Genomic DNA, 27,033 nt, shown 5'->3' with positions numbered 1-27,033 from the left:
TGTATTTATACATTCCTAACACGATATACTGGCAGAGAAAATTTACCTTTATTAGTTAGGTAGGCATGGTTTCCGGGGCCATCACTGTTAGTAACAGCTGGTTGCAAAACAATAAAAAGCAAAATATCTTATTTGTTAAGTACAAATGTCAAAAGAAAACTAAACTCTATTGGGGTGTTTAATACATGGAAAAGATCATTGTACTGTATGATCAGTGTGGTTACATTTATATCAGGATCATGTTTTGTAGCGTACAGATGTAGGATCTTAATTTGAGCCACTCATCAAATCAAATGTATTTATCAAGTGTATATAATAATGTATATATCAGCAGATGTCACAAACTGCTTATACAGAAACCTAGCCTAAAACCCCAAAGAAGAAGCCAGTTTGCTACAGAGGGAAACAATTCTGCAGAAAATGTGAATTACTCTGTGGATTATAATTAATGAACATTTTTGTAGGGGCTGATACATCGTTTTGTAAGTCAAAATCAAGCCTGAAATTTCAAAGTGGGAATTACAAACTTCAGAAGCCCTTTTAAACCTAAAATACAGCTTTGCAGGAATGTTCTCCAGGAACAGGGTGATCAAATTAAGATCCTACATCTGTACAGTGTAGCAAAATGTGTTGCAATCAACAATCTCTCAGTTTCATTGTTTTCTCATTATTGAACACTACCCAAACTGCTCCGAGGGAGTCAAACATTTTGAGAGTACCTGACTTATGCGACATCTTGGTCTTGGCTGGAGATGTGAGAACACTGATGAGGCTACATAGTGCAGATCCTTTGCTATTTATATCTTGGACAGCAGAACCTTTGGTTGTCCATTCCTCCATTAGAGCCTGAGAAGAGATCAATCAAACCAATAACATAGTTTACACAACGCCATCCAGCATAGGGCTGCAATTTTCATAGCTGCATTGAGAGAACACTGAATGAGTATGTCTTGAGTGTTTATTGTGAGAGGCAGGGCCAAACAAAGGACATTTGGAGCGTTGCATCATCGAGACTAAAATGGATTTCATTTTAATCTGTGCTTTTTCTCGTGACACAAATGATTCAATATGCCAATGTGTTATTAAGCATCGAGGGATTTGTGTTTTAATCTTTCACGTTTGACCTATTTTGTTATTGTTTGTCACACTCTTCTTGCCTTTCATAGTTTTTTCAGTGACACACACTGTAATAGTTCAAATCAGATTGGACGTTTTTCCCTGACGACTCCTATGTAAAACACTTCACATCCTTGTATTACTTTGGCATGGAAACTACTGTGAAGTTAGGGAGGACAAAATAGTAATATATCGCACCGCACTTCTCTGACTCCGTTACAAAACATATTTAGTGCCAAGCCTGTGATTTGAGACGTGAGAACATAAGTTATTCAAACTTTTCTATCAAGGCCATTTGAAGAACAAGTTGCACATTCACCTGGTCCTTTGTAACTTAGCTGTGCAGTTGTCCTTCTTTGCACTAAGAACCAGGGTAGAACCAACGATTTATATATACACTAGATGACTGACAGGGGACGCTGCGTGTCTCCATGTTGGCGCTCTACCACATTGTAAAAGATATTTAGGAAGCTATAGAAATGCATTTATTAATGTATTTTATTCTATTACAGACACCTTAATGCATACTTTTAAATTATATTATGTGAGATAAACATCAAAATAAATAAAAAATTATATGAAACCATTTTCCTTAAAGTAATATTTTGAGATTACTAATGTTACTACAACAAAACCATATTTAAATACAATGAATTTTGTCTTTGAAACATTTAATTGACATTTTAGAATTCCTGCTCCTAATGGGGAGTCCCAATAGGGTGGCTTCAAAGCATCTCAATGGCCAATGCCTGGCTTCAGCAATCCAGGGTTTGTATATATCATTGGGTAGAATATACCATTTCCATAATGTACATACTGTAAGCGAGGGAGCCTAGCTAATACAAGACTAGTCTGTCTGCTGACTTACATTGACTCTCTGCAGGTCCTTTCCTAGACTCTGCTCACTGCTGGTTGGCTGAACCACAGGGACTTTCTCTATCGTCTCCTCCAGCCACGTCCTGAGAGCTCCGGCTGCAGCCCTGAAGTCTCCCAGCTGGTCCTGGCAGGAAGACACCTCCTCCTCTCTGTGTCAGGGAAGGGAGAAGACAACCAGTCACATCACATTAAAGAGACATATCAAACATGCCAAAACAAGACTATCAACAGGCAAGAGAAAACAATCATGTGTGTCCTTTGTCAAATGAGAAGTATCCCCACAGTAACCTACACATGAGGACCAGCAGTTAGCTCTGCAACCGTCATCTTCACTTACTTCTCTTTCACAGTGTTTTTGAAGGCATTGAAGGTGTCGGAGAGTTTGTCCATCTTGCTCTGAATCTGGGCCTTGCTTCCCTCTGGACCCATATTGGCCAGTTCCTTTGACAGCATCTGCAGCATTTCCACATCCTTGTCATGTTCGGCCAACTCAGTGTTAGTATCCTACAGAAACATTAAAATAGTTAGTAGATCATTACTGAGCAGTGTGTGGTTGAACATGTGCCATTAAAGGGGCAATCTGCAGTTGTTACATCCATTTTTGGACTTAATGATATGTACCAAGTGATTCTTGAAGAATATAACTTAGTAATGCCTCATGACCTTAATTCAACTGTCGTACCACATCAGAACTCAAAATATCAGCTTGTTATACTGTAAACAATGTAAATGTAAACAAACACTATATAGCCTCCAAACATGTTTAAAACTATCATTGTGATATCATGGATGGGTATTTTTTGCATCCATGGCCCTGTCTATGGGCTCCCGAGTGGTACAGAGGTGCATCTGAGTGCTAGAGGCATCACTACTTTTACTTAGCCTTTATTTAACATGCCTAGTAAAATAAAGGTTCAATCAAATCAAATCGAGTGGTTGCATTTCTCCAGGCCCATCCCTCAGTTTTTTACTGAAACTGGGTCTTGGAGTCCACATTGATATTTATTTCAACTGCTGATTTCCGCTTTAAATGAACGTATATCCTTTTAGAAAATATGTTCTGCTGAAAACATGTTCAAAGGATGAAACATATTTGATGACTAGCTACCTGCATGAGCTGCGAGAGCTCGTTGACGTTTTTCCCTGGTCCGTCTGTTTCAGAGAGGGCCTGAGAGCGCTTGAGCACAAACTGCTGCACCTTCTCCGTTGTCTTCTCAAACTCCTCCACCTTGTCCTTCAGCTGCTCCAGCTGGCCCTGCTTGTGTTTGTGCTTGTCACAGGCGTCAGAGAAGCGCTGAGACAGGGTGTTCATTTTGGACTGCAGCAAAGCCGCTGCAGCGGGGTCAGCTGTCTCCACAAACTTCTTAACCTTGGCCTTCATGGCAGAGATGCTGCTCTGGCGACTGGAAATATCCTGCTCCAGAGCCTGGAAGAGAAACACAATGGATGAATTAGACTTTAGAGCCATTCTAATGCTTTAAAAGTGTTTTATAGTTAAGGTTTCATCATCTGTAGAAGAAAATGTAGAGACCACAGGAGGCTGTTGAGGGGAGAATAGTGCATAATGGCTTGAATGAAGTGATTGGAATGGTATCCAACACAAGGAAACCATGTGTTTGATGTGTCGATATCATTCCATTCATTCCAACCGTTACTATGAGCCATTCCTCCACAATTAAGGTGCAACCAGCCGCCTGTGGTAGATACAAATCCAGAATCAACTGTTGAGCAAAAATGACCAGTTACATTAAGGTGAAGCTATGGTGATAATGATGTTCTGTCTATTTGACTGGCAGAAAACAGTTCTGCAAAGTTAACGTTTACAGTACATACTGCCTCTTTGCTGAGCACATCTCCAATGACTGCTGAGTCCAGAGGGACTTGTCCTTTCTCCTTCACACTCTCCTCTACTCCCTCCATCCAGCTCATCATCTCATCCAGGCCATCCTGGACACTCAGGGAGCGGGTCAGGGTGATCTGAAGCTTCTCATTACGATCACTCACTGACTTAGACAGGTTGTCATACCTCTCCACAATATCATCTAAGAGCAGAGGCAATGGTTTTGGGTCAATGCTTGGCACTGGTAAAAGTTCATACCACTTTGGAATAACAATTCTTGAATTATGAGCAACTCAAGTCAGGGGTTTCACTGTTCTCTCTGTAAGACCTTCCAGCTAAGGTCATTCACATGGAAGAGATTACTGGATCATAAATATACAGCACATACAAAGAATACTTGAGAGTCGGCCAATAGCAATATGATTAGGAATAAGGGAAACAGACTTAACATTCCAATACTACTATTTCCCTCCAACATTTCTGAATTGCTATTTCATGGTGTCAATGATAGTAACCACACATTGGCTGTGGCACTATATTATCAAGTATTTCATTATAAACATTTCTCGAAATATCATTGGATGAGAATCCATACTTAGTCTGATCACTTACCTACTGTTTCATGGATATGGTCCTGATTGGTCAACAAGTCCCCCTGGGCGGTGACCAGAGAGTCAGCTGTTTTGCGGAGTGTCTCCACAGCAGTCTGACGACCAGTAGTCTGACCCTGCAGACCCTGACCATGACAAACACAGACACAGAGGATCGATGACAGTCAACATGACAGTCAACATGACAGTCAACATGACAGTCAACATGACAGTCAACATGACAGTCAACATGTGTTACAGACAAGCCATACTGCTCCATATAGATATATAATTTAACTCCAGCTATACTATATAATTACAAAAAATGCTGTAATTATACAGATTTAAAGCTAGGGACAACTATTATGTATAAGCATCTAAAAATGAATTGTGTCATTCAAGCACTCAAATACTGGAACTATACTACTGCAACTGTACATACAGTTTGCTGCACTGCTTCACACTCCGAGGGAAACATAGCATTGTTCTGACATGATTTTGTTACCAAAACCACAAGAGACACTTCTACATTCTTGAGTTTCAGGCGTCTCCAATCTCTCTATATCTCTGAGTCACTGCAATGCAATTCCCTAGGGAGATGTAATGAAACAAGACTCCCTCTCTCACTACATGACATACTTTCATTTGCAAGCTAGCTGAGCTGGACTCAATCAGAGTGTACTGCAGGTACATCATCTATTTCAGGATAATAGGCATTCTCTACGTCTCTGTCCAGTCCAACTCCAATCGTGAACCCCCTCACCCTCCACCCCTCCTCAAAGGCATACGCAAGCAAATGTACCCATGGCTAAGCTATTCGTGTCTTCGGAGTGCTGGGAGGTTTGAATGTGGACCTATAAATAGCAGTGTTGTTTTAAAGTGAGTGGAAACACTGTATATGGAGAGGGGAGTCTGAAGCAGTGTAATGACCTCTAAACCCATTCAGTTCTCAGAGCCATCAGTGAGTAAACTCTGAAAAAAAGCTGTTGTGTAAACAGCTATTCCTCCACTTGCCCTCTACCTCTGAGTCTGTTAGACTGCGGTATGTGATGTGTGTTGATAAAGGTCATACTGATTTGGTGAGTATTTTTAGAGTTTCGTCATGCCTTGGTGTCCTCCAGCTGTTTCTGTAGGGTTTGAGGGTCGGCAGCGATGGCCTCAGACTGTTGCCTTCTGGCGTCCTCCTCTGAGTTGTTGAGCCACTTCAGGAGACCAGCAGCCGAGTCCTCATACTTCTTGTACTTGTCCACCACGTCTCTGAGATTGTTGCCAAGATCATTGCACTGAAATAAATGAGTTGATATGTTGATTGCTATGGTAGTTACTAACTTTGAATGCATGGAGCATTGACCGCCTACTCTCTTATCAGCATCTAAAAAAGCAGGACAACAATTTAGTGTCAAATAAAAGAGCATATAACCTGAATTATTTATAAGATGCAGGGTTACACAAAATCAACCTTTACTTCTCAATATGAGAGTGAACCAGTCTTGTGAAACAGAACAATAGCTCCTTTGTTTTCATTTTGTTCAAAGAGAAATGCTTCCCCTGTGTGGTGTGAATAGGTTATTACATTCCTTTAAAAAAATACATTAAATCGGCCTGAGACGTGTCTCATTCAGTGTTTGATCTCACCCTCCTGATTTAAATAGGTAGGCCTCCTGGTGCTACCAAGGTGGTTCAGTGAACAACGTGCATGTGATCATTAACTAGGCTTTAGCTCAGAGGGCTAAAACAGTCTTACTAGTACTGGTATAGAGTTTACCTGAGAGTGTAGGGCTTTGAAGCGACCAGCAGCTGAGTCCAGCTTCTCCTTCACAGCAGCACAGGTTGCAGTGGTATCCACCTCCAGCTGGGCATCTTTCCCACCAGGGTCCATGCGTCCGCAGGCCTTCGCCACGTCCAACACCTTCTGTCCTGAGATGGTGATGAACCGCAGGTCTCCCTTGTGGGAGATGACGTCCTCAGAGAAGCTCTTCTGTCTCCGGAGCTTCTCTGTGAGGTCGTTGAGAGCTCCAGCAGGGGCTCCCAGCTCCTCCACCTCCTCCTCGGCCTGCTGCAGCCAGCCCTCAAACTCCTCACAGTCTCCCTGGAACTTCTTCAGCTCCTCCTGAACCTGGACCATCTGCTTCATCTGCTGTTCTGCCTGGGTAAGGGAAGAGTCGTAACGTCCTTTCAGCTCCTGGATGTCCCTCTGGAGCTTGTCCTTATCCGTGGGCGACAAGGCATGAGCCTGGTGGTCCAGCAGAGCCTGGGCTGACTGGGTGGCCATGATCAGCTCCTGTTGCTGGGATAAGATCTCCTGGTGATGAGCCTGGAAAGGCGAGAGAGAGTCCATTCAAATTCAAAAAGCTTTATTGTCAAAGTTACAGAACATAATACATCATACATACATAATAATCACATGATAAACATCAACACTGAAATTTAACACACAAGACAAAAGATGAATATCAAATATAAAATAAAGTGGAAAAATTGCATTTCAGTACAAAAGTATTTTGTGTGACAATGTGACTTGAAAAGATGAAAGAGAAGGTCAATGCAGCTATTAGAAAAAGGGGCCTGAGTCATGTGTATCCAATGAATTTAAGTGACAACAAGCCACTATGAATCCAGCACCACCAGAGAGAATAGGTTCATTTACCTTGACTCTGTCATACTGCTTTTCCAGGTCCAATTCTGGGGTCTTCCCTGTGGCCTGTCCCTCAGTGTCGTTGTCTGTAGTCTGGAAAGCGTTTCCATTGTTTCCATTGGGGTCATCATCCTCACCCAGAATGTTCTTGGCCGAGGTCTCCGACTGCAACGCCATGTTCCCGTTCTGTATGCCCATATGGTCTGTCTGTTCGCCCCCCATCACTTTCTCATTCCCCATGTTGTTGATCCAGTCCAGCAGACCCTCAATCTTGTTCTTGCTCTCCTCAAGCTGCTCAACCGCAGCCTCCTAAACAGGTAGAATATAGAGAGTTAAAAGATGTTTAAGTTACATGTTTAAATCGATGAGATCTATACAGTTTGACTTAGATATTTTAAGTAGGCAATCATCAAGCAGAGTAACATTTGTCTTTAAGCGGATCCATCTTTTACTGTAAACTACCTACGATAGAAAGTTGAATTGTCACGATTCAGGTCCAGACATATAATGTTGAAGTATGCAAAATACAATATGTTTTCCAACCTTCTCAGTCTCCTGTTTGATAGCAGTGGTCACAGACTTCTCCAGGTCTTTCCTTGACTCCTCGGCCCGTTGGTTGATAAGTTTGACCTTGCTCTTGGCGTCTTCCAGCTTGCTCTCGATGGCAATGATCTGATCTGGGGTCAGCTTAGACCGATTCTCATCCAGGAACTTCTTGGAGCTACTGATGACCTCATTCAAGGCACTGCCATTGGTCAAGATGTCTTTCTGCAAGGCCTGGACATTTAACATTTAACAAACACAAACACAGAAAACATAATAAAATAAATATTCATTTATAAATTAGTGAACCCATCAAACAAGATTCAGTATAATAGCAATACATTTGTAAAACAATGTGTATAACTGTTTATACCATGGTATTGTTGAATACTTGTTTCTGATTGGCTTGAAGGGGATTATAGAACGTGCGTTATTTCCCTATAACACACGCTATATTTGCACTGTAGAATTCAATGGCTATAGTTCATTCGTACATGTTCTATGTTTGAGCTGCTTTTGAAATGATTGGCATTGTTGAATTCGATTTTCAGAACGGCAAGCTAGGGCTGATAGTTTTGTGAAACATTTTGTGAAACATCACAGCACAATTGAAAAATATGTGGCAAATAAATATCAAAACAGGATTGTGTTCAGCGATAGATGTGAGGGGTTGAGTGGAGCTGAAGGATGGGACTGGATGCTGTTCAGAGATAGATGTGAGGGGTTGAGGGTAGCTGAAGGATGGGACTGGATGGTGTTCAGAGATAGATGTGAGGGGTTGAGTGGAGCTGAAGGATGGGACTGGATGGTGTTCAGAGATAGATGTGAGGGGTTGAGTGGAGCTGAAGGATGGGACTGGATGGTGTTCAGAGATAGATGTGAGGGGTTGAGTGGAGCTGAAGGATGGGACTGGATGGTGTTCAGAGATAGATGTGAGGGGTTGAGTGGAGCTGAAGGATGGGACTGGATGGTGTTCAGAGATAGATGTGAGGGGTTGAGTGGAGCTGAAGGATGGGACTGGATGGTGTTCAGAGATAGATGTGAGGGGTTGAGTGGAGCTGAAGGATGGGACTGGATGGTGTTCAGAGATAGATGTGAGGGGTTGAGTGGAGCTGAAGGATGGGACTGGATGGTGTTCAGAGATAGATGTGAGGGGTTGAGTGGAGCTGAAGGATGGGACTGGATGGTGTTCAGAGATAGATGTGAGGGGTTGAGTGGAGCTGAAGGATGGGACTGGATGGTGTTCAGAGATAGATGTGAGGGGTTGAGTGGAGCTGAAGGATGGGACTGGATGGTGTTCAGAGATAGATGTGAGGGGTTGAGTGGAGCTGAATGATGGGACTGGATGGTGTTCAGAGATAGATGTGAGGGGTTGAGTGGAGCTGAAGGATGGGACTGGATGGTGTTCAGAGATAGATGTGAGGGGTTGAGTGGAGCTGAAGGATGGGACTGGATGGTGTTCAGAGATAGATGTGAGGGGTTGAGTGGAGCTGAAGGATGGGACTGGATGGTGTTCAGAGATAGATGTGAGGGGTTGAGTGGAGCTGAAGGATGGGACTGGATGGTGTTCAGAGATAGATGTGAGGGGTTGAGGGTAGCTGAAGGATGGGACTGGATGGTGTTCAGAGATAGATGTGAGGAGTTGAGGGTAGCTGAAGGATGGGACTGGATGGTGTTCAGAGATAGATGTGAGGGGTTGAGTGGAGCTGAAGGATGGGACTGGATGGTGTTCAGCGATAGATGTGAGGGGTTGAGTGGAGCTGAATGGTGGGACTAAAAACAAACAAAAGATAACTATTGTAAAATATACTGTGTCCGTAAAATGTATAGTACCAGTCAAACAGTTGGACACACCTAGTCATTCAATGATTTTTCTTTATTTGTACTATTTTCTACATTGAAAACTATGAAATAACACATGGAATCATGTAGTAACCAAAAAAAAGTGTTCAACAAATCAAAATGTATTTTAGATGATAGATTCTTCAAAGTAGCCCACCTTTGGCTTGATGACAGCTCAAATCAAATCAAATGTTATAGGTCACATACACATGGTATTAGATGTTAATGCGAGTGTAGTGAAAGGCTTGTGCTTCTGGTTCCAACAGTGCAGTAATATCTAAGAAGTCATCTAACTAATTCACAACAACTACCTTAAACACACAAATGTAAAGGGATGAATAAGAATATGTACATATAAATATCTGGATGAGCGATGGCCGTGCGGTATAGGCAAGATGCAGTAGATGGTATAGAGTACTGTATATACATGTGAGATGAGTAATATAATATGTAAACATGATTAAAGTGGTGTCATGTAAAGTGACTAGTGATACATTTATTAAGTCCATTTATTAAAGTGCCAGAGATTTGAGTCTGTATGTTGGAAGCAGCCTCTCTATGTTAGTGAGGCTGTTTAACACTTTGATGGCCTTGAGATAGAAGCTGTTTTTCAGTCTCTCGGTCCCTGCTTTGATGCACCTGTACTGACCTTGCCTTCTGGATGATAGCGGGGTGAACAGACTTGGGTGGTTGTTGTCCTTGATGATCTTTCTGGCCTTCCTGTGACATTGGGTGCTGTAGGTGTCCCGGAGGGAAGGTAGTTTGCCCCTGGTGATGCATTGTGCAGACCTCACTACCCTCTCACTACCCTCTGGAGAGCCTTGTGGTTGAGGGGGGTGCAGTGATATCAGTGATATCGACCGACAGGATGCTCTCGATTGTGCATCTGTAAAAGTTTGCGAGTGTTTTAGGTGACAAGCCAAATTTCTTCAGCCTCCTGAGGATGAAGAGGCGCTGCAGCTCCTTCACTATGCTGTCTGTGTGGCTGGACCATTTAAGTTTGTCCGTGATGTGTGCACCGAGGAACTTTCCACCTTCTCCTCTGTCCTGTTGATGTGGATGGGGGGGGGGGGGATGCTCCCTCTGCTGTTTCCTGAAGTCCACAATCATCTCCTTTGTTTTGTTGATGTTGAATGAGAGGTTATTTTCCTGACAACACACTCCGAGGGCCCTTACCTCCTCCCTGTAGGCTGTCTTGTCAATGCTTTGCACACTCTTGGCATTATCTCAACCAGCTTCACCTGAAATACTCTTCCAGTCTTGAAGGAGTTCCTACATATGCTGAACACTTTTTGCCAGCTTTTCCTTTACTCTGCGGTCCAACTCATCCCAAACCATCTCAATAGGGTTGAGGTCAGGTGATTGTGGAGGCCAGGTCATCTGATGCAGCACTTCATCACTCTCCTTCTTGGTCAAATGGCCCTTACACAGCCTGGAGGTGTGATGGGTCATTGTCCTTTTAAACAACACATGATAATCCTGTGGCTCATTGCCCCTAAGCTCAATTATATTCATTAATAACTTTGGTGAAGTGGGCAAACCTTTGTGATTTACAGCACCCTACTAGCATGGAGGGACTGTAAGAAATACCTTGGCATTTCCACCCAAATATGTTCTCACTCGCCTATAGTAGGCAGCCCAGACTTGCCAAAAGCCCTGAGGGATGCCAACTTTAATCTTTGGCATACTCTAGGAATCAGGACCTTTTCAGACCTATTTCATCAGAAAACCACTACACTGAAATCCTTTCAAGAGCTCTGCAGTGAATTCAATGTGCCAAGATCCCATTGAAAAATATATATATCTTCAAATTAGACATGCAATTTCCTCATTTACTTCCAAGAGGAGGTTTAGAACTCAGTTGAATGGAGTTGAAACCCTTCTTGACACAGCACAATCCCTTAATGGCAAAATCTCTTACATCTATAGACTCCTTTCTGAGAAAGGAGGCTCCTCCTTTACTCCTTTGAAAATAATCTGGGAAAAGGACCTTGGTCTGACTATCAGTGATGAGTTATGGGCAGAGGTTTGTAACAGGGTATACTGCTCCTCTACTAATGTAAAAATGAAGGAATCTAATTACACATTTTTGTACACATTTTATTACACTCCTTTGAGACTCCATAGAATGAAAACAGACATGTCTCCTAACTGTAAAAGATGTACCTCTGAAAGTGGAACCTATATGCATGTATTTTGGAGCTGTAGAGAGATTGCCAGATTCTATACATACTGCTGCACAGAAAATACTAGATGTACAGTTTGATATGACCCCGTGTATCTATCTTCTTAATGCCCAGCAGGACTTTGTTCTTGATCTTGACAGAAAAAATGTTTTAATGACTATCTTTGCTAAGAAATGTATTCTTCTATTGTGGGCCTCTAATACTTCTCCTACATTTAAAATGTGGATTGACCAGATTGTTGACGTTCTCCCTCTTTAAAAGCTCACTTATGACCTCCACAAGAGACAGCCCAAGTTTGATAGACTCTGTTCTCCACTAGTCAACTATATTTCAAATTGGACAGAGTGAATGGGGAGATACATTGTGTAAGGTGCTGTAAAATCTAAAAACTAAATATTTGCTCGTCGTCTCAGCGAAGGCTAGAAATAGCTAATAAGAACCTTGATAGTGCTGCTGCAATGTTTCATTTTTAATTGTTCTTTGTGTATGTGTATGTACATGTATGTATGTGTGTCTGTATATATATATATATATATAAATAACTATTATTTATTATTTTTTATATATTTTTTTAAGCCTGTCACATCTGTGAATGTGGAATGTGTTGTATTGGTTGATTTGAAAAACAAGAAAACTTAATAAAACTTTAAATTGAAAAAATAAACAAATGATAGTCCCACTAAGCACAAACCAGATGGGATGGTAAATCGCTGCAGAATGCTGTGGTAGCCATGCTGGTTTAGTGCGCCTAGAATTCTATAAATATCACATACAGTGTCACCAGCAAAGCACCCCCACACCATCACATCTCCTCCTCCATGCTTCACGGTGAGAACCACACATGTAGAGATCATCCATTCACCTACACCACGTCTCACAAAGACACGGTGGTTGGAACCAAAAATCTCACATTTGGACTCATCAGACCAAAGGACAGGTTTACAGCGGTCTTTCATGGCCCAAGCAAGTCTCTCCTTCTTATTGGTGTCCTTTAGTTGTGGTTTCTTTGCAGCAATTAGACGATGAAGGCCCGATTCATGCAGTCTCCTCTGAACAGTTGATATTGAGATGTGTCTGTTACTTGAACTCTGTGAAGCATTTATTTGGGCTGCAATTTCTACAGCAAGCGGCAGAGGAGAACCAGCAAGCCTGAGAGCCAGTTTCATAATAGCGCTTTCTGGTTTTTGTGACTGAACTTAAAGAAACTTTCAAAGTTCTTGAAATTTCTCTGATTATTTGAGCTGTTCTTGCCATAATTTAGACTTGGTCTTTTACCAAATAGGACTACCTTCTGTATACCAACCCTACCTTGTCACAACACAACTGATTGGCTCAAAATAATTAAGAAGGAAAGAAATTCCACAAATGAACTTTTAATAAGGCAAACCTGTTAATTGAAATGCATTCCAAGCAATTCCTATCTCATGTAGCTGGTTGAGAGAATACCAAGAGTGTGCAGAGCTGTCATCAATGCAAAGGGTGAGTATTTTGAAGAATCTCAAATATAAAATATATTTGTTTTGTTTAACACTTTTTTGGTTACTACATGATTCCATGTGTGTTATTTCATAGTTTTGATGTCTTCACTATTATTATATAATGTAGAACATAGTACAAATAAAGAAAAACTGTAATGAGTAGGTGTGTCCAAACCTTTGACTGGTACTATATATATATATTCCCATTCCCAGTGGCCATGGTAAAAAATGGATTATCAACTCGGAGCTCTATGCGTTCTTTGGAAAATAATGCACCTCAGTGGAAGGTCCGTTCCACTCAGCTAGCGCGTCGTGGAACACACCTTCCACATTGTTCATTATTTTCCATAGAACGCATAGCCCCTCGACTTCGTCTCGGTCCTAACAACACCGTGCCAATATATCCTCCAAACACCGGCTTCTCTGGCATTATCACTTAAGTATACGATAAAAAAAAGAAAGAAGACTGTAGCCGTACACTCTGAAGCTCAGATGCAATTGATTGACTAGTTAACCAGCATGTTTTACTGAACCTGATGCTCTTGCTGCACATGCTGCAGGTCTTCCACACTCGCTGCACCCTTGGTCTGCTGCTGGTGGCCTATCAGACGGTTCTCTGTGTTGGTCAGGTTGTCACACAGCTCCTGCAGCTTGTCTGAGAACACCTTCTGTTTCTCCTCCATGTCCTGCACATATCAGTGATTAATGTTACTATGTTACACTCCACCCAACAGGTCTCAGTTTACACTACATGTTACGTACTAATCATACCCGGACATTTATAGAAAGTCAACCCCCTAGGACAATGGTCTGAGTATGCTGTAAACATGCTAGCCACACAACAAGCCAGATCTCTGACTTGGTAAAGAAGGAGGACGGGTCCAGTAGACAGCAATAGGATATTCACAAGTGTGTTAGTGCTGACTGAGGTTGGTGGGGGAAAACGTCCCCCACTGAAGATGCATTTTGAGTTTATCATCTGGTGTTTAGAGTTCAAAGGTGTCTTGAAGCCTGTGAAACGTGAACACGACCAGGAGAAAGGTTAGCGTTTGGCAGTGGTCAAGCAGTGATCTTTGTGTTGTTAAAAGACAAATGCAATAGAGTCATTTCTAATTAAAACACATTCAAAGCACATCATTCTAAATCTTACTTAATGAATTTTAGTGACATACAATATTATGTTATAGATATTCAAAAATATAGATCAATACAATAATTAGTTTATATATCCATAAAATACATAAACAACCACACTTCACTCTCATGCTCACCTCACTTCAACCAATACATTTTCATAGTTTTCTCAACAAACTGAAAGCGACTCTTTCCAAGGTGCAATGGCCCTAATTGTAAAATAGTCATTTGGGTCCAAACCTTCTGCTGACTCTCGCCCTCTCTGATCTCCAGATGACGTTCCAGGGTGCGTCTCTGTTTGGCCACCCTCTCCATCTGTTCCTTAAACGCCCTCTGGGTGGCGCTGAGAGATTTGAGGAGGTGCCTGCTCTGGGTCGGACTCAGGAACTGAGCATGCTCTGAGATAAAGTACTGGATGTCAAACGCAGTGTCCTCCAGATGTCTGTGGGTCCCTGACAGATTAGTCTCCATGCCCTAGAAACACAGGCAGAGGAGGTCATGGATGTGGAAGGAATCAATCAACACAACTCATTGGATGTTTAAATGTAATGCATACATGCAATGTCTATTACAATATATTGTGTCATTCAAGGGAAAAACAACTAACTTTTATTTATTTTCATCCATATAACTTTCAAATACTGTGTTTGACAACTCTAGGTGAATAAGGAACATGGAGAAATAAGGTATTAAAATATACCTTGTTCTTTTGGATCATGTCTTTCACTGTGTCCACGTCAGATGTGTTCAGCATGTCGAGGTTGCAGGCCATCTCAGAGTTGTCATGAATACAGCCTGATAGTCTATCAAGGGTACTGAGGAGATCCTGGTATGTTGACTTCAACTGGGCCTGAAAAACACAATGAAGACTCACTGTATTTACGTCGTATTTACTGCAGTTCAGTAACACAACTTCCTACAGATGTAGGATCTTAATTTGATCACCCTGTTGCAGGGGAACTTTCCTGCAATGCAGGAAATTTAAAACTTGTAGTATATTTGAGGTTTACAAAGGCTTCTGGTTGAAAAATGTATCAACCACCTCAAAAATATCCATTAACTATAATCTACAAAATAATTCACATTTCCTGTTGCTGGATGATTATTTTCCTGCTGTAGCAAACTGGCTCAAACTAAGATCCTACATGTGTATATCCAATCAATGAGAAACAAACACTGACCTTTCCTGTATCAATAGCCTGCCTTAGAACATAATTATTGTCTGCAGACATCTGGCAAACGTCTGCAAAAACTGGCTGCAACTCTCGAAATGCTGAAGCCAGATCTTGGTGGATATGCGTGGGAACAAGCTCACTGGCAGACTTTAACAGCTGCTTGGTTATGTCCAGATCTCTGTTCAGAAAGCCAGCCAGTGTAGAGAGATGTGCTTCCAACGACTAGAAACAGAGTGAATTTAGTCAGAAAATAGGAAAGTGACATGTAAGAAGTGGGTGAATATTGAGACAGATGCTCAATGCAAGGAGGAGAAACTTAGAAACAGAAATAAAGAGAGAAATTGAAGTGTCTAGAAAGTACCTGTAGGTTGCATATTCTTTCACTGAGGGAGAGTTCTGATTGTGTATTCAAGCATACAGCTGAAGTCAGAAGTTTACATACATCTTAACCTGTGTTTAAATGTAGTTGGCTTTCACAATTCCCTGTCTTAGATCAGTTAGGATCACCACTTTATTTAAAAAATGTCAAATGTCAGAATAATAGTAGAGAGAATGATTTATTTCAGCTTTTATTTCTTTCATCACATTCCCAGTGGGTGAAAAGTTCACACACATTCAATTAGTATTTGGTAGCATTGCCTTTAAATTGTTTAACTAGGGTCGAACGTTTCAGGTAGCCTTCCACAAGCTTCCCACAATAAGTTGGGTGAATTTTGGCCCATTCCTCCTGACAGAGCTGGTGTAACTGAGTCAGGTTTGTAGGCCTCCTTGCTCAAACACGCTTTTTCAGTTCTGCCCACACATTTTCTATAGGATTGAGGTCAGGGCTTTGTGATGGCCACCCCCGTGCTTCACGGTTGGGATGATGTTCTTCGGCTTGCAAACCTCCCCCTTTTTCCTCCAAACATAACAATGGTCATTATGGCCAAACAGATCTATTTTTGTTTCATTAGACCAGAGGACATTTCTCCAAAAAGTACGATCTTTGTCCCCATGTGCAGTTACAAACCGTAGTCTGTTTTTTATGGTGGTTTTGGAGCAGTGGCTTCTTTTGTGCTGACCGGCCTTTCAGGTTATGTCAATATTTGACTCGTTTTACTGTGGATATAGATACTTTTGTACCGGTTTCCTCCAGCATCTTCACAAGGTCCTTTGCTGTTGTTCTGGGATTGACTTGCACTTTTCGCACCAAAGTACGTTCATCTCTAGGAGACAGAATGCATCTCCTTCCTGAGCGGTATGATGGCTGTGTGGTCTCATGGTGTTTATACTTGCGTACTTTTGTTTGTACAGATGAACATGGTACCTTCAGGTGTTTAGAAATTGCTGCCAAGAATGAACCAGACTTGTGGAGGTCCACAATTATTTTTCTGAGGTCTTGGCTGATTTCTTTTCATTTTCCCATGATGTCAAGCAAAGAGGCACTGAGGTTGAAGGTAGGCCTTGAAATACGTCTACAGGTTCACCTCCAATTGACTCAAATGATGTCAATTAGCCTATCAGAAGCTTCTAAAGCCATGACATAATTTTCTGGAATTTTCCAAGCTGTTTAAAGGCACAGTCAACTTAATGTATGTAAACTTCTGACCCACTGGAATTGTGATACAGTGAATTATAAGTGAAATAATCTGTCTGTAAACAATTGTTGGAAAAATTGCACAAAGTAGATGTCCTAACCGACTTGCAAAACTATAGTTTGTTAACAAGAAATGTGTGGAGTGGTTGAAAAACAAGCTTTAATGACTCCAACCAAGGTGTATGTAAACTTACGACTTCAACTGTATGGATAGTATTTTTGCTAAACTTTTATTACATTGTGTATGTGATAACAAACCTGAGATTCATCCAGATGACTTTGCAACTCCTCCATATTGTTACTCAGAGAGCCCTGCTGGGATGACAGGACATTCATGATCTCCTCTAGAACATCTGCATGATCCTGAAGTCTGCCAACACACTCCAGATAATCCTGGGTGGAGTACTGTTGCTGGAAATACATCATATTCATGAATAATACATAATCAATACATAATATGTCATATAAATTAAGAATAGTTCTTTTCTAGGCATTTATGTGTTTCGAACATGAACTTACCCTGACTGCTTCAGCATTGCCTGTGTCTGAAATGGTTTCATCCTCTGTAGATTGACATAGGTCAGGAGCTTCCATGGGATCTGCCACGGCACCTTCAGCCTCATCTGATGAGCCCTCCTCCTGGAGGATCGCCAGGTTGTGTGGCCTGTCCTCGTGAGGAGCACCGCCCAGAATACTGCTCAAGGTTCCTATCACATCTCTGAGCATGGCAGGGTCTTGGCTTGAGGATACACTTTGAAGAACCTGCAGAAGCCGAGACTGAATCTGGGTCACATCAGATGGAGGGGTTTCTTCATGGAGGGGTTCCCCTTTCTCTTCCTCCGGACTAGTTTTACCTGAACGGAGAGGCTCCTGCTTCAACAGATCCCTGAGGAGATCTGGGCTACTACTTATCATAAGCCCAGGCGCTGCATCTGTCTCCTCACCAAAACCTCTTCCATGGGACTGTGGATTGTCCTGTATCAGGTTGATGATGTCCTCCACTGCTTGGGTCTCAGCTTTTTGCAAGTCATTGACATCTGCCCCCTCCACTCTCATTCTCACCAGCTCATCTAAACCAGTCCTTAGAGCAGTATAGATCGCCAATGCAGGGACACTATCATGTGTCATGGAGTCTGGTGGAACATCAACAGTCATCAGATGGGGATGATTCCCATCAGCACCACATTGATTCTGCCTACATGTAAGTTCTGACCCGATGCCAGGCTTTACTGGATGCCCTGAGGTCATTTCTGACGTTGAGGGTGTATTGGAGTGAGAGTCTGGTTGAGCATTAGCGGCCATCGGCTGGGGATGATTATCAACAGAACCACATTCATCTTGTTTACCATCTGATCTCATACCTGGCTCTTTTGCCTTTGATGGATTCCCTGGGGTCATTGTTGATGCTGACAACAAACTTGTATCGTTGCTACTTGTCTGTCCTGTCTGTGATGTCGCTTGATCAGTAATCTGTGAGAGACCATCATCAGATGAGCCTGTTTGTCTCCCTGGTTTGCTGTCACCACTCCTGCTTGATTCAACCCTGTCATTAGCTTTAGCCTCAACATTAGCGTTTGAATTTGGCAGGCGTTTATCAGTCAGTGTCGGATCAGGGGTGATTGTGCTAGAATTCTCTTTAATGGGGTCACCTATATCGTAGCTGTCTTTATTGTCACTGCCTGATTTTATGCTATGTACACTGGATACAATAGCTAAATCAGATAAGTTTGTCAACTGCACTGGAGTCTTTTTCTGAACGGTGGGGTTACTATGACTATGCCCGTTTTGAGAGGATGTGGGCTCGATTTCGCCACCAACATCCCTCTCTGACGTCACTAGAGGTCGCTGAGGTGACACAGTGTTAAACGATGAAACTCCATCACCATTTATTACAGTTTTATCCCCACTGACACCCACATCTCCGGACACTGTGCTTGTTACACCGCCAGACAAATCTCTTGGTGATGAGCTATCTATTCTCCGGTCTGACTCCTTCACTAGCTGGCTGGCTGGCGCCTGAACAGTGTTCTCCATTTTCCTTTCATCAGACAACAGATCACTATGTGATGAGCAGGACACGCCTGAGTCACTCTGAACAGGACTAACAGTCTGGTCCCCCACTATCTCACAGTATCCTGCTCCCAGCTGCCCATCACCCGGAGTGAAGCCCACCGCCTCGCAGGACATATCATGTTCTCTCCCCAGAGAACTGCTACCGTCTTCCTCTGTCTGTCTCAATTCCTCAGCCTGGCGCTGAGGTGCTCCACTATCTCCACTATCGCTCAAACTGAGAGAGTTTGATCTGTTTGACAAAATGTCATTTTGGATGGAATTTCTAGACCCGGGGACAATGTCTGACAGTGGACGAGTGGGGGAATATGAGGCACTATCTTCCCTTAATGGAGATGTTGTTTCAAGTTCATGGATGACACGTCCCTCTGTTACCTGATCTGACAGGATAGGTGATATGATCTGTCTACATACAGGCCCATGACTAATGGTGAATGAAGGTAGTAAGGCCTTCTGTGAATCGCAGTTCTGTTCTTTGCTTCCTTCTGCATACAGATCTTCCCGTGCATGTCCATCCGTATTCTCTATCCATTCTTCCTCATCAGAGACATCAAGAACCAAAACCGACAGCTTTTTGTCTGTTTGATGCTGCCGTAAATTCTCAGCCTCATCGTTGTCTATGAGGCCCAGACTCTGGGAATATGAAATGCTGTGAGTACAGTGTCTATCAGGGTGGATGATTGCTTTGTGTACTGGGTCTGAGTGAAGGATCTTTTCAGCCAAATCATCATCAATCATCGCTGAATCTAGTGCTGCACTCACACTAATAGTACATCCAGACTTGGGGTCATGTACACCCCCCAACATGCTGTGCTGTTCCATGATCTGCAGGGCTATCTGGGAGGATATGGAGCTTTTAGACACAACTTCTTTCAGGGTTGCCACTGTGCTTCTCTCTTCCTCTAACACATCTCCCTTGTGGAGCCGCAATGCCGACACCTCTAACACCGTCTCCTCATCCACAAGGCCCTTATCAAAAGGTGAGTCAAGATCACAGCGTTTCTCAGAAATTATATACAAAATGCCACCCTCTTCAACTTGGGGTCTGAGAAGGTGGGTCGCATGTCCTCTCTCATTTGTATTGTCCCACACTACTTCTTCAGTGCATGGAAACGCTGTGGTCGCGTCAAGGGTGTCTGTCGATACAGTGGCCAATAGCGATGACTCAAAGTTGGTGTCCTTGTCTGTCTCACAGCCAGGTGTCACTGGATATGTGGGACGTTGTGGGGAACCTTGTGCAACTGAGGCCAAGGGCAGGCCTGTGTCTTTCCCTGAGCACAAAGTAGAGCTTTTCAGAACTGTTTGTGTGGCTGAACTTCCATTGAAAGTCCCTTTAGGTTGATTATCTGAAACAATATCTGTTTCTGAATCCATTTTAAATGGTGTTGGACTTGTGCTCATTGTGTTGGTTTGATAGATTCTGTCAGACACAAACCCCATTTCAAAGGAAGGCTGCCTGGTATTTTTTTCAGAGTCAATAGATATGGGTGATTCGTCTCTGAAACCGTGTGCTACCTCCATTTTGGAATGTTGTGCATTGTTTTCAGAGCTAGAATATTCCTTTTGTGCTGGCATCCTTTTGGAATCTGGTGCAGCTGAGGGGAAACTCCTGTCTGCGTCATTCACTGAGCACAATAGTGGGCGGGTTGACCTTTCCAAAATGATTTGTGTGGCTGACCCTTCATTGAAAGTGAAAGCCTCTTGTGGTTGATTATCTGAAGTTATAGGTGAGGTTTCTACATCAATTTCAAAGGGTACTATACTTGTGTTGTTTATCTTCTTCTTCTTCGAAACAATTGCTTCAGAATCAGACTGCTGGATAGTCTTTTCAGAATCAACTGTGCAGAATCTAGGAGTTGAGCTTTCCAAAATGGTTTGTGTGGCTGAAACTCCATTGGCTGTATCTTTTGGTTGATTATCTGAATAAGTTTCCGAGGTGACTAAATCAATTTCAGTTAGCGCTGGGCTCGTATGGGTAATTTTACAAGAGCTAACCTCTACAGATGCTTCCTCTGTGAGGCCTTTTGCCACCACCTTTTTAGAATCCTTGGCACCTGATGTCAGGCGCATGTCTGTGTCATTCACGAAGCACAATCTAGGAGGAGCTGAGCTTTCCAAAACGGTCTCTTGCGGTTGATAATCTGAAGGTATTTCTGTAGTTTCTACACCAATTTCAAATGATGATGGGTTTGCACTGTGTCTGGTCTTTTGATAGGTGCTATTAGACAACACGTTGTCTTTAGAATCAGGTTGTCTGGCATTCTTTTCAGAATGAACAGCTACAGATGCTTCGTCTGTCACGCGTTGTGCTAGCAAGTTAATGTCTTTGCCACTCACTGAGCATGATTTAGTATGGGTTGAGCTTTCTGACATGGCTTGTGTGGCTGAATCTCCTTTTGATTGATTATATAAAGCTTTATCTGAGGTTTCTAAACCAATTTCAAAGGGTGATGGGCCATCAGACAAAACAGAATCACGCTGTCTGGTATTCTTAACAGAGCTATGAAACTTCTCTGTGAAATCGTGTGCTATCATCATTTTGCAATCCAGTGCACCTGAGGGCAAGCTCATGTCTGTGGAGGGAGTTTGTGTGGCTGAACTTCCAGTGAAAGTCTCTTTTGATTGATTATCTGAGGATTCTACATCAATTCCAATGGGTGCTTGACTTATACTGCTTGTGTTCTTTTGATAGATGCTAATGTCAGAATCAGGCAGAGTGGTATTGTTTACACAGTCAATAGCTGAAGGAAAATCCTCTGTTCCATCATGTGCTACCACCTTTACTACATTATTAGAAAATGCTTGATTGCCAGATTGCTTATAATCTGACTCCTCCTCCTTGAAGAAATTTGAAGCATGATGGTCTTTCATTGTTCCATCTGTTTCCTCGTTAATGTGCAAATATCCAAAATCCTCTGTATTGCTATCAAAGGACATCTCTGAATCTTCAGAAATGTCTTCTTTCAATGAAATGTCCTCAAAAGTGGCATTACCAGGTCCAGTGTTGTATACCTGGTTTTCAGTTGTCTCTACTGAAATGTCAACTAAAAGTTCTGCCATTTTAGTCAACTGTCCATCGAATATTAAAAGCCTTTGTCCTGATTTTGGATCCATGTAACTATTCATTGTGAGGTATGAGATAAATAACTGTTTTGCCTCGATGGAAGATGGGGTATTTATGTTCTCATAATCAATCTCAATATCATCTGTACCGCGATGGGATCCTCCAATCTGAAGCTCTCTCAACATCAGCCAGTTAGAAAATCTGTCATTAAGGTCATCAACATCAGGAAAAACATCTGGTATTTCAATAGTTTTCAATACCTCTGCTGTGTGTACATCAATGAAACCATTTTGAGTAGCAGAGTTAATATCCACTACCTCTGAGTATTCTGGTATGTAAAGGGACGTGATTTTCTGTCTATTGCTGAGCAGTTTGAATGCAAGCTGACTGGTGATGATTTCGTGCCGCAGAGAGGTGGAAACTGTCAATATTTCACCAGAGTGAGGCCATAAAAGTCCCATGAGCCCCTTCTGTTTCTCCAGCACCAAGAGTGCACTGCTAAAGCTCATCAAATCACACTGAACAGCCTCATCGACCGTTAGCCTTTTGCCATTCTGAGGGTTCACTATGCCTCCATTTTGGGCCTGCTGGCTCAGTATCCCACTGGCAGTGTCTTGATCGATCAAGCCCTCTGACAGGGCTTGCTCTACGGTGAGCTTACGGCCTGTTTTGGGGTCGGCGATACCGCCTGCAAACAGCTGAGCACCCAGCAGTCTCAACGTGGTCTCTCTGTCAATCAACCCCTCATGAACCGCCCTAAGTACACTCATCTTCCTTCCGGATGTCAACTCTATGCCCCCATTGTGGCTCTTCTTCACCGGCAGCAGTCGCAGTCCAGTCTCCTCATCAACCACGCTCCTCTGCACCAGCTGGGTGAGCGAGACCTTCTCTGCTGTGCCGGGGTTGATCAGGTCCTTCCATGTGTTCTGTCTCTCCAGGAGCTTGACATACAGAGGTGCAGGGATCAGGCCAAACTGAAAGGCCCTCTCCAGGGTCAGTACATCACCTGTGTAGGACACCCTCAACCCACCTGTAGCCAGCTGGATCTCTATAACCTTCATGGCGAGGCGCTCAGAGACGGCCCCCTCTCTAAGAGCTGCCATCACAGGGAGAGGTTCTGAAGAGAACGGAGGGCTCAGGATGCTCTGATTGGCTTCGTTGAGCTCTCTGAGCTGCTTCCAGGTGGCCTCGTCAATGAGGTTGTGATGGTAAGCTTCGTCCAGCTCCAGACACATCCTGAACTGAGGCAGAACGAGGCCAGATGTGATGAGCTGAGCCTCCAGGAGACTGAGCCCAGTGGTATGGTCGATCATGCCGCTCTGGACAGAGCTAAACACAGAGTAGACCTCTATACTTCCCACTTCGAGAACGCCTTCAATGGTCTGAAACTCCTGTGGAAACATTAATTAAGCATTATGAGTAGACATATTCTCCATCAAATTTCAAAATCTAAAATGTTATGACAAAAATTGTATTGTTTATTTATAATTTACATTATTGTTGAGAAATTGCCAGACTAATTAAATTCACAGTGTATTCTAAAGCAAGGTGAAACATGTACTCACCCCTCAGACAGGCATTTGAATGTTAACAGTTCATACGCGACAGTGCAAGGCTGTGTCAGTGTGATTCAACAGCAAGAAGAAGTGGATAATCTAAAAGCTGGCATGCATCTGTGAACAGAATATTCACTATCTTGCAAAACAAGAGAGCAAGTTAGACACGACACATCAAGGCTGTTATATTTGGTTGTTGGTGACCACCTGTAAGAATGAAAAGGAGATCAGCAAAGCTTGGTTTCAATGATGGCTGTGAAAAGTCATAATGAGGCTGGGTGACATGAAACACTAATGGTCCTAGACCTAGAAGCATGTTTACAGCATACTCAGTTTAAAAAAAACGAATTTCCCTACTCTCGAGAAATCTACTTTCCCTCACTTTGATCACAAGTAAATACAGTGGTTTTACGATGACAATGAATGTAGCACAAGAGAAAACCATGCTAGAGCCCATATAGGAAACAGGGTTAGTCATGCAGTTGAACAGTAGATGGCATTGTTTGTGCATCATTTCTCACACCACACTGTAAACGCCAAGCCAGTGTTTCAGAAGCCCTGTTTATACCTGCCGTTAACATGTGTCCTACGTCCTAAGCTTGTCCTGATCTTGTCTGTTTACACTTATAAGATCTAATTACAATCATATCTAAAAATGTAGGTAGAACATGGACAAGATCAGGACAAAGGTAGCATGTTATAACCAGGTATAAACAGGGCTAGAGATGAAGTCCAGTATCTAACCTGCTTGGCAGACGGTGTCTGATCAGAACACTGCTGGGTGAGATCACTGTAGGCTTGATGGAGGGATTTCAGCTGCTCCTTTGCTTCCAGCTTCTCTTCCTCGGTCATCCTGCAAATCAGGACATCAGAGACATTTAAGTTCTCTTATCATTATCATATCATTCAATAATTGAAGGCATATGAAATATTGCATTATTTACAGTGCACAGAGTCATGTACAAAAGTCAGCCTTAAAAACCTCTAATATATGTAATGATAATTCAACTCACTTATCACTGTGTTTACTTAGCATAAGCTGTGTAGTCCTCAGGGCTTCTGCAATTTTCTCTTTTTGTGTTACCATCTCCTCCATTGAAACCTGAAATAACAATGGGTATATCTTATGAATACATCTTACTGAGGTTGACTCTCATCCCTTGATATGCCAATTTGTAGCATAATATTAGTCACAATAATATACGCTGACGTTTCACGAAACGTATTTAATTGGGTTTTGTGCTGTATATTAAACTCAGATATCCACTTCCTGATTTTCATTCATTGGATTTGCACATGCATGTTTCTTTGACTTGTTATCACATCTCTTAAAAAACCTAAGTGGGAGGAGTTTTTCCTGACTACGTGAACCTGACCAGGAGAAACTCGGTCATAGCAAATCAGACTAGAGCCATGACTTTTTCCTGGCCAGGCCAAAAATAAAATGTACCCTGATCAAAATACGATCATTTTCTCAGAGTAACTGTGCATCCACTATGTATTGCTTTTCAACGTAAAGTTCATTGAATAAAATTAAGCAGAAAAATGACTTTTCATTTGAATCCATAAAAGAAATGTTATGCTGCAAAATGTTCAGTACATTTTTAAGGAGTAGGGTGTGTTTGTAATTTACATTTAACATTTACATTTAAGTCATTTAGCAGACGCTCTTATCCAGAGCGACTTACAAATTGGTGCATTCACCTTATGACATCCAGTGGAACAGCCACTTTACAATAGTGCATCTAAATATTTTAAGGGGGGAGGGGGTGAGAAGGATTACTTTATCCTATCCTAAGTATTCCTTAAAGAGGTGGGGTTTCAGGTGTCTCCGGAAGGTGGTGATTGACTCCGCTGTCCTGGCGTCGTGAGGGAGTTTGTTCCACCATTGGGGAGCCAGAGCAGCGAACAGTTTTGACTGGGCTGAGCGGGAACTGTAATCACGTTATATGGAAATACAGGAATGCTTGTGCAACTGTGTCACCGTTGGTTCTATTATTATGGTTATAACTACAGGGGGGGGAGGAATCACAAGGACGGCAGAGACCAGGGGATTATGATTCAAACTTGGGTCAAATTCATATTCAAATTTCAGAATTCAAATTTCTGCTCATTGGAATTGATCACAACTTTTATTTGTAATAGCGTGACGACATAATAAGAGACTATTAAAAGCATTGTGTTTATTAGAACTATGCACATACAGTAACAGTGAAAGGTTGTGTGACTTTTTGCTCTTTATTGCATATTCTTGAGATTGAGCACGGCCATTAGTATATAAAATACACACAGAATTGTGGGCATGATGATATACTGTATACAACTACAATATGTATACAACAAAAAGACAGGAGATGAAACTGTAAAGTACATACGTAGGATCTTAATTTTATCAGTCTTTTGTTGCTGAGAATTTTCCTGCACAGCAGGAAATTTAAACTTGTAGTGTATTTAAGCTTTTAAAAGGCTTCTAAAGTTTGTAGTTTCCATTTTAAAATGCTGAACTTGGGCCTCACAATTGGTGCAGTGGTCTACAGCACTGCATCGCAATGCTAGCTGTGCCACTAGAGATTCTGGGTTCGAGTCCAGGCTCTGTCACAGCCGGCCGTGACCGGGAGACACATGGGTCGGCGTACAATTGGCCCAGTGTGGTTAGGGGAGGGTTTGGCTGGCAGGGATGTCCTTGTCTCATTGCGCACTAGTGATTCCTGTGGCGGGCCGGGCACAGTGCATGCTGACACAGTTGCCAGGTGTACGGTGTTTCCTCCGACACATTGGTGCGGCTTCTGGGTTAAGTGGGTATTGTGGCTTGATTGTGTTTCGGGGGATGCAGGGCTGTCAACCTTCGCCTCTCCTGAGTCCGTACGGAAGTTGAAGCGATGAGACAAGACTGTAACTACCAATTGGATCCCACAAAAAGGGGGAAAAATCAAAATAAATGTTTTTTTTTCTTCAAAATGACTAACTTGATTTTACCTAACAAAAAAATGTATCAATCCCAACAAAAAATGTCCATTAATTATAATCCAATTCACATTTCCTGGTGCTGCAGGATTATTTTTGCTATAGCAAGCAGGCTCAAATGAATGTCCTACATCAGTAACAGTAAATGCATGTTTTCACACAGTATTTACCTGAGGCTTACTAGAGGCCTCTGTGCTGGCTTTACCATCTTTGTTCTGGCCCGGTTTCACACTGGACATCCAACTCAATAGCTTGCTTACTTTATCACCATGCTCTTTCTTCTCCTCATCAACAGACCTCTAAGATTTGAGGAAAGAATTTCAAAAAGGCTGTTAGGGTCAGAGTTGGTCTTGCATGAAAACAGGAAATGTGGTTATGCAGACATTCA

The 27,033-nt window shown here is 42.4% G+C and overlaps 1 protein-coding gene across 1 annotated transcript in view; it reads right to left on the bottom strand.

Annotated features, from left to right (window-relative positions):
* dst (dystonin) overlaps positions 1 to 27,033 on the bottom strand; it is a 207,487-nt gene that overhangs the window by 58,255 nt on the left and 122,199 nt on the right. The window contains 15 exon segments of the mRNA XM_046357465.1: positions 47 to 97; positions 720 to 846; positions 1,985 to 2,141; positions 2,330 to 2,496; positions 3,101 to 3,418; positions 3,826 to 4,034; positions 4,445 to 4,568; positions 5,529 to 5,705; positions 6,188 to 6,736; positions 7,070 to 7,366; positions 7,601 to 7,834; positions 13,640 to 13,792; positions 24,426 to 24,534; positions 24,695 to 24,783; positions 26,816 to 26,944. Coding sequence (XP_046213421.1) covers positions 47 to 97; positions 720 to 846; positions 1,985 to 2,141; positions 2,330 to 2,496; positions 3,101 to 3,418; positions 3,826 to 4,034; positions 4,445 to 4,568; positions 5,529 to 5,705; positions 6,188 to 6,736; positions 7,070 to 7,366; positions 7,601 to 7,834; positions 13,640 to 13,792; positions 24,426 to 24,534; positions 24,695 to 24,783; positions 26,816 to 26,944 — 2,890 coding nt within the window.

The sequence above is a fragment of the Oncorhynchus gorbuscha genome, linkage group LG07 (genome assembly GCF_021184085.1).
Source record: "Oncorhynchus gorbuscha isolate QuinsamMale2020 ecotype Even-year linkage group LG07, OgorEven_v1.0, whole genome shotgun sequence".
Lineage (NCBI taxonomy): Eukaryota > Metazoa > Chordata > Actinopteri > Salmoniformes > Salmonidae > Oncorhynchus > Oncorhynchus gorbuscha.
This window is presented reverse-complemented; position numbering and strand designations above follow the sequence as displayed.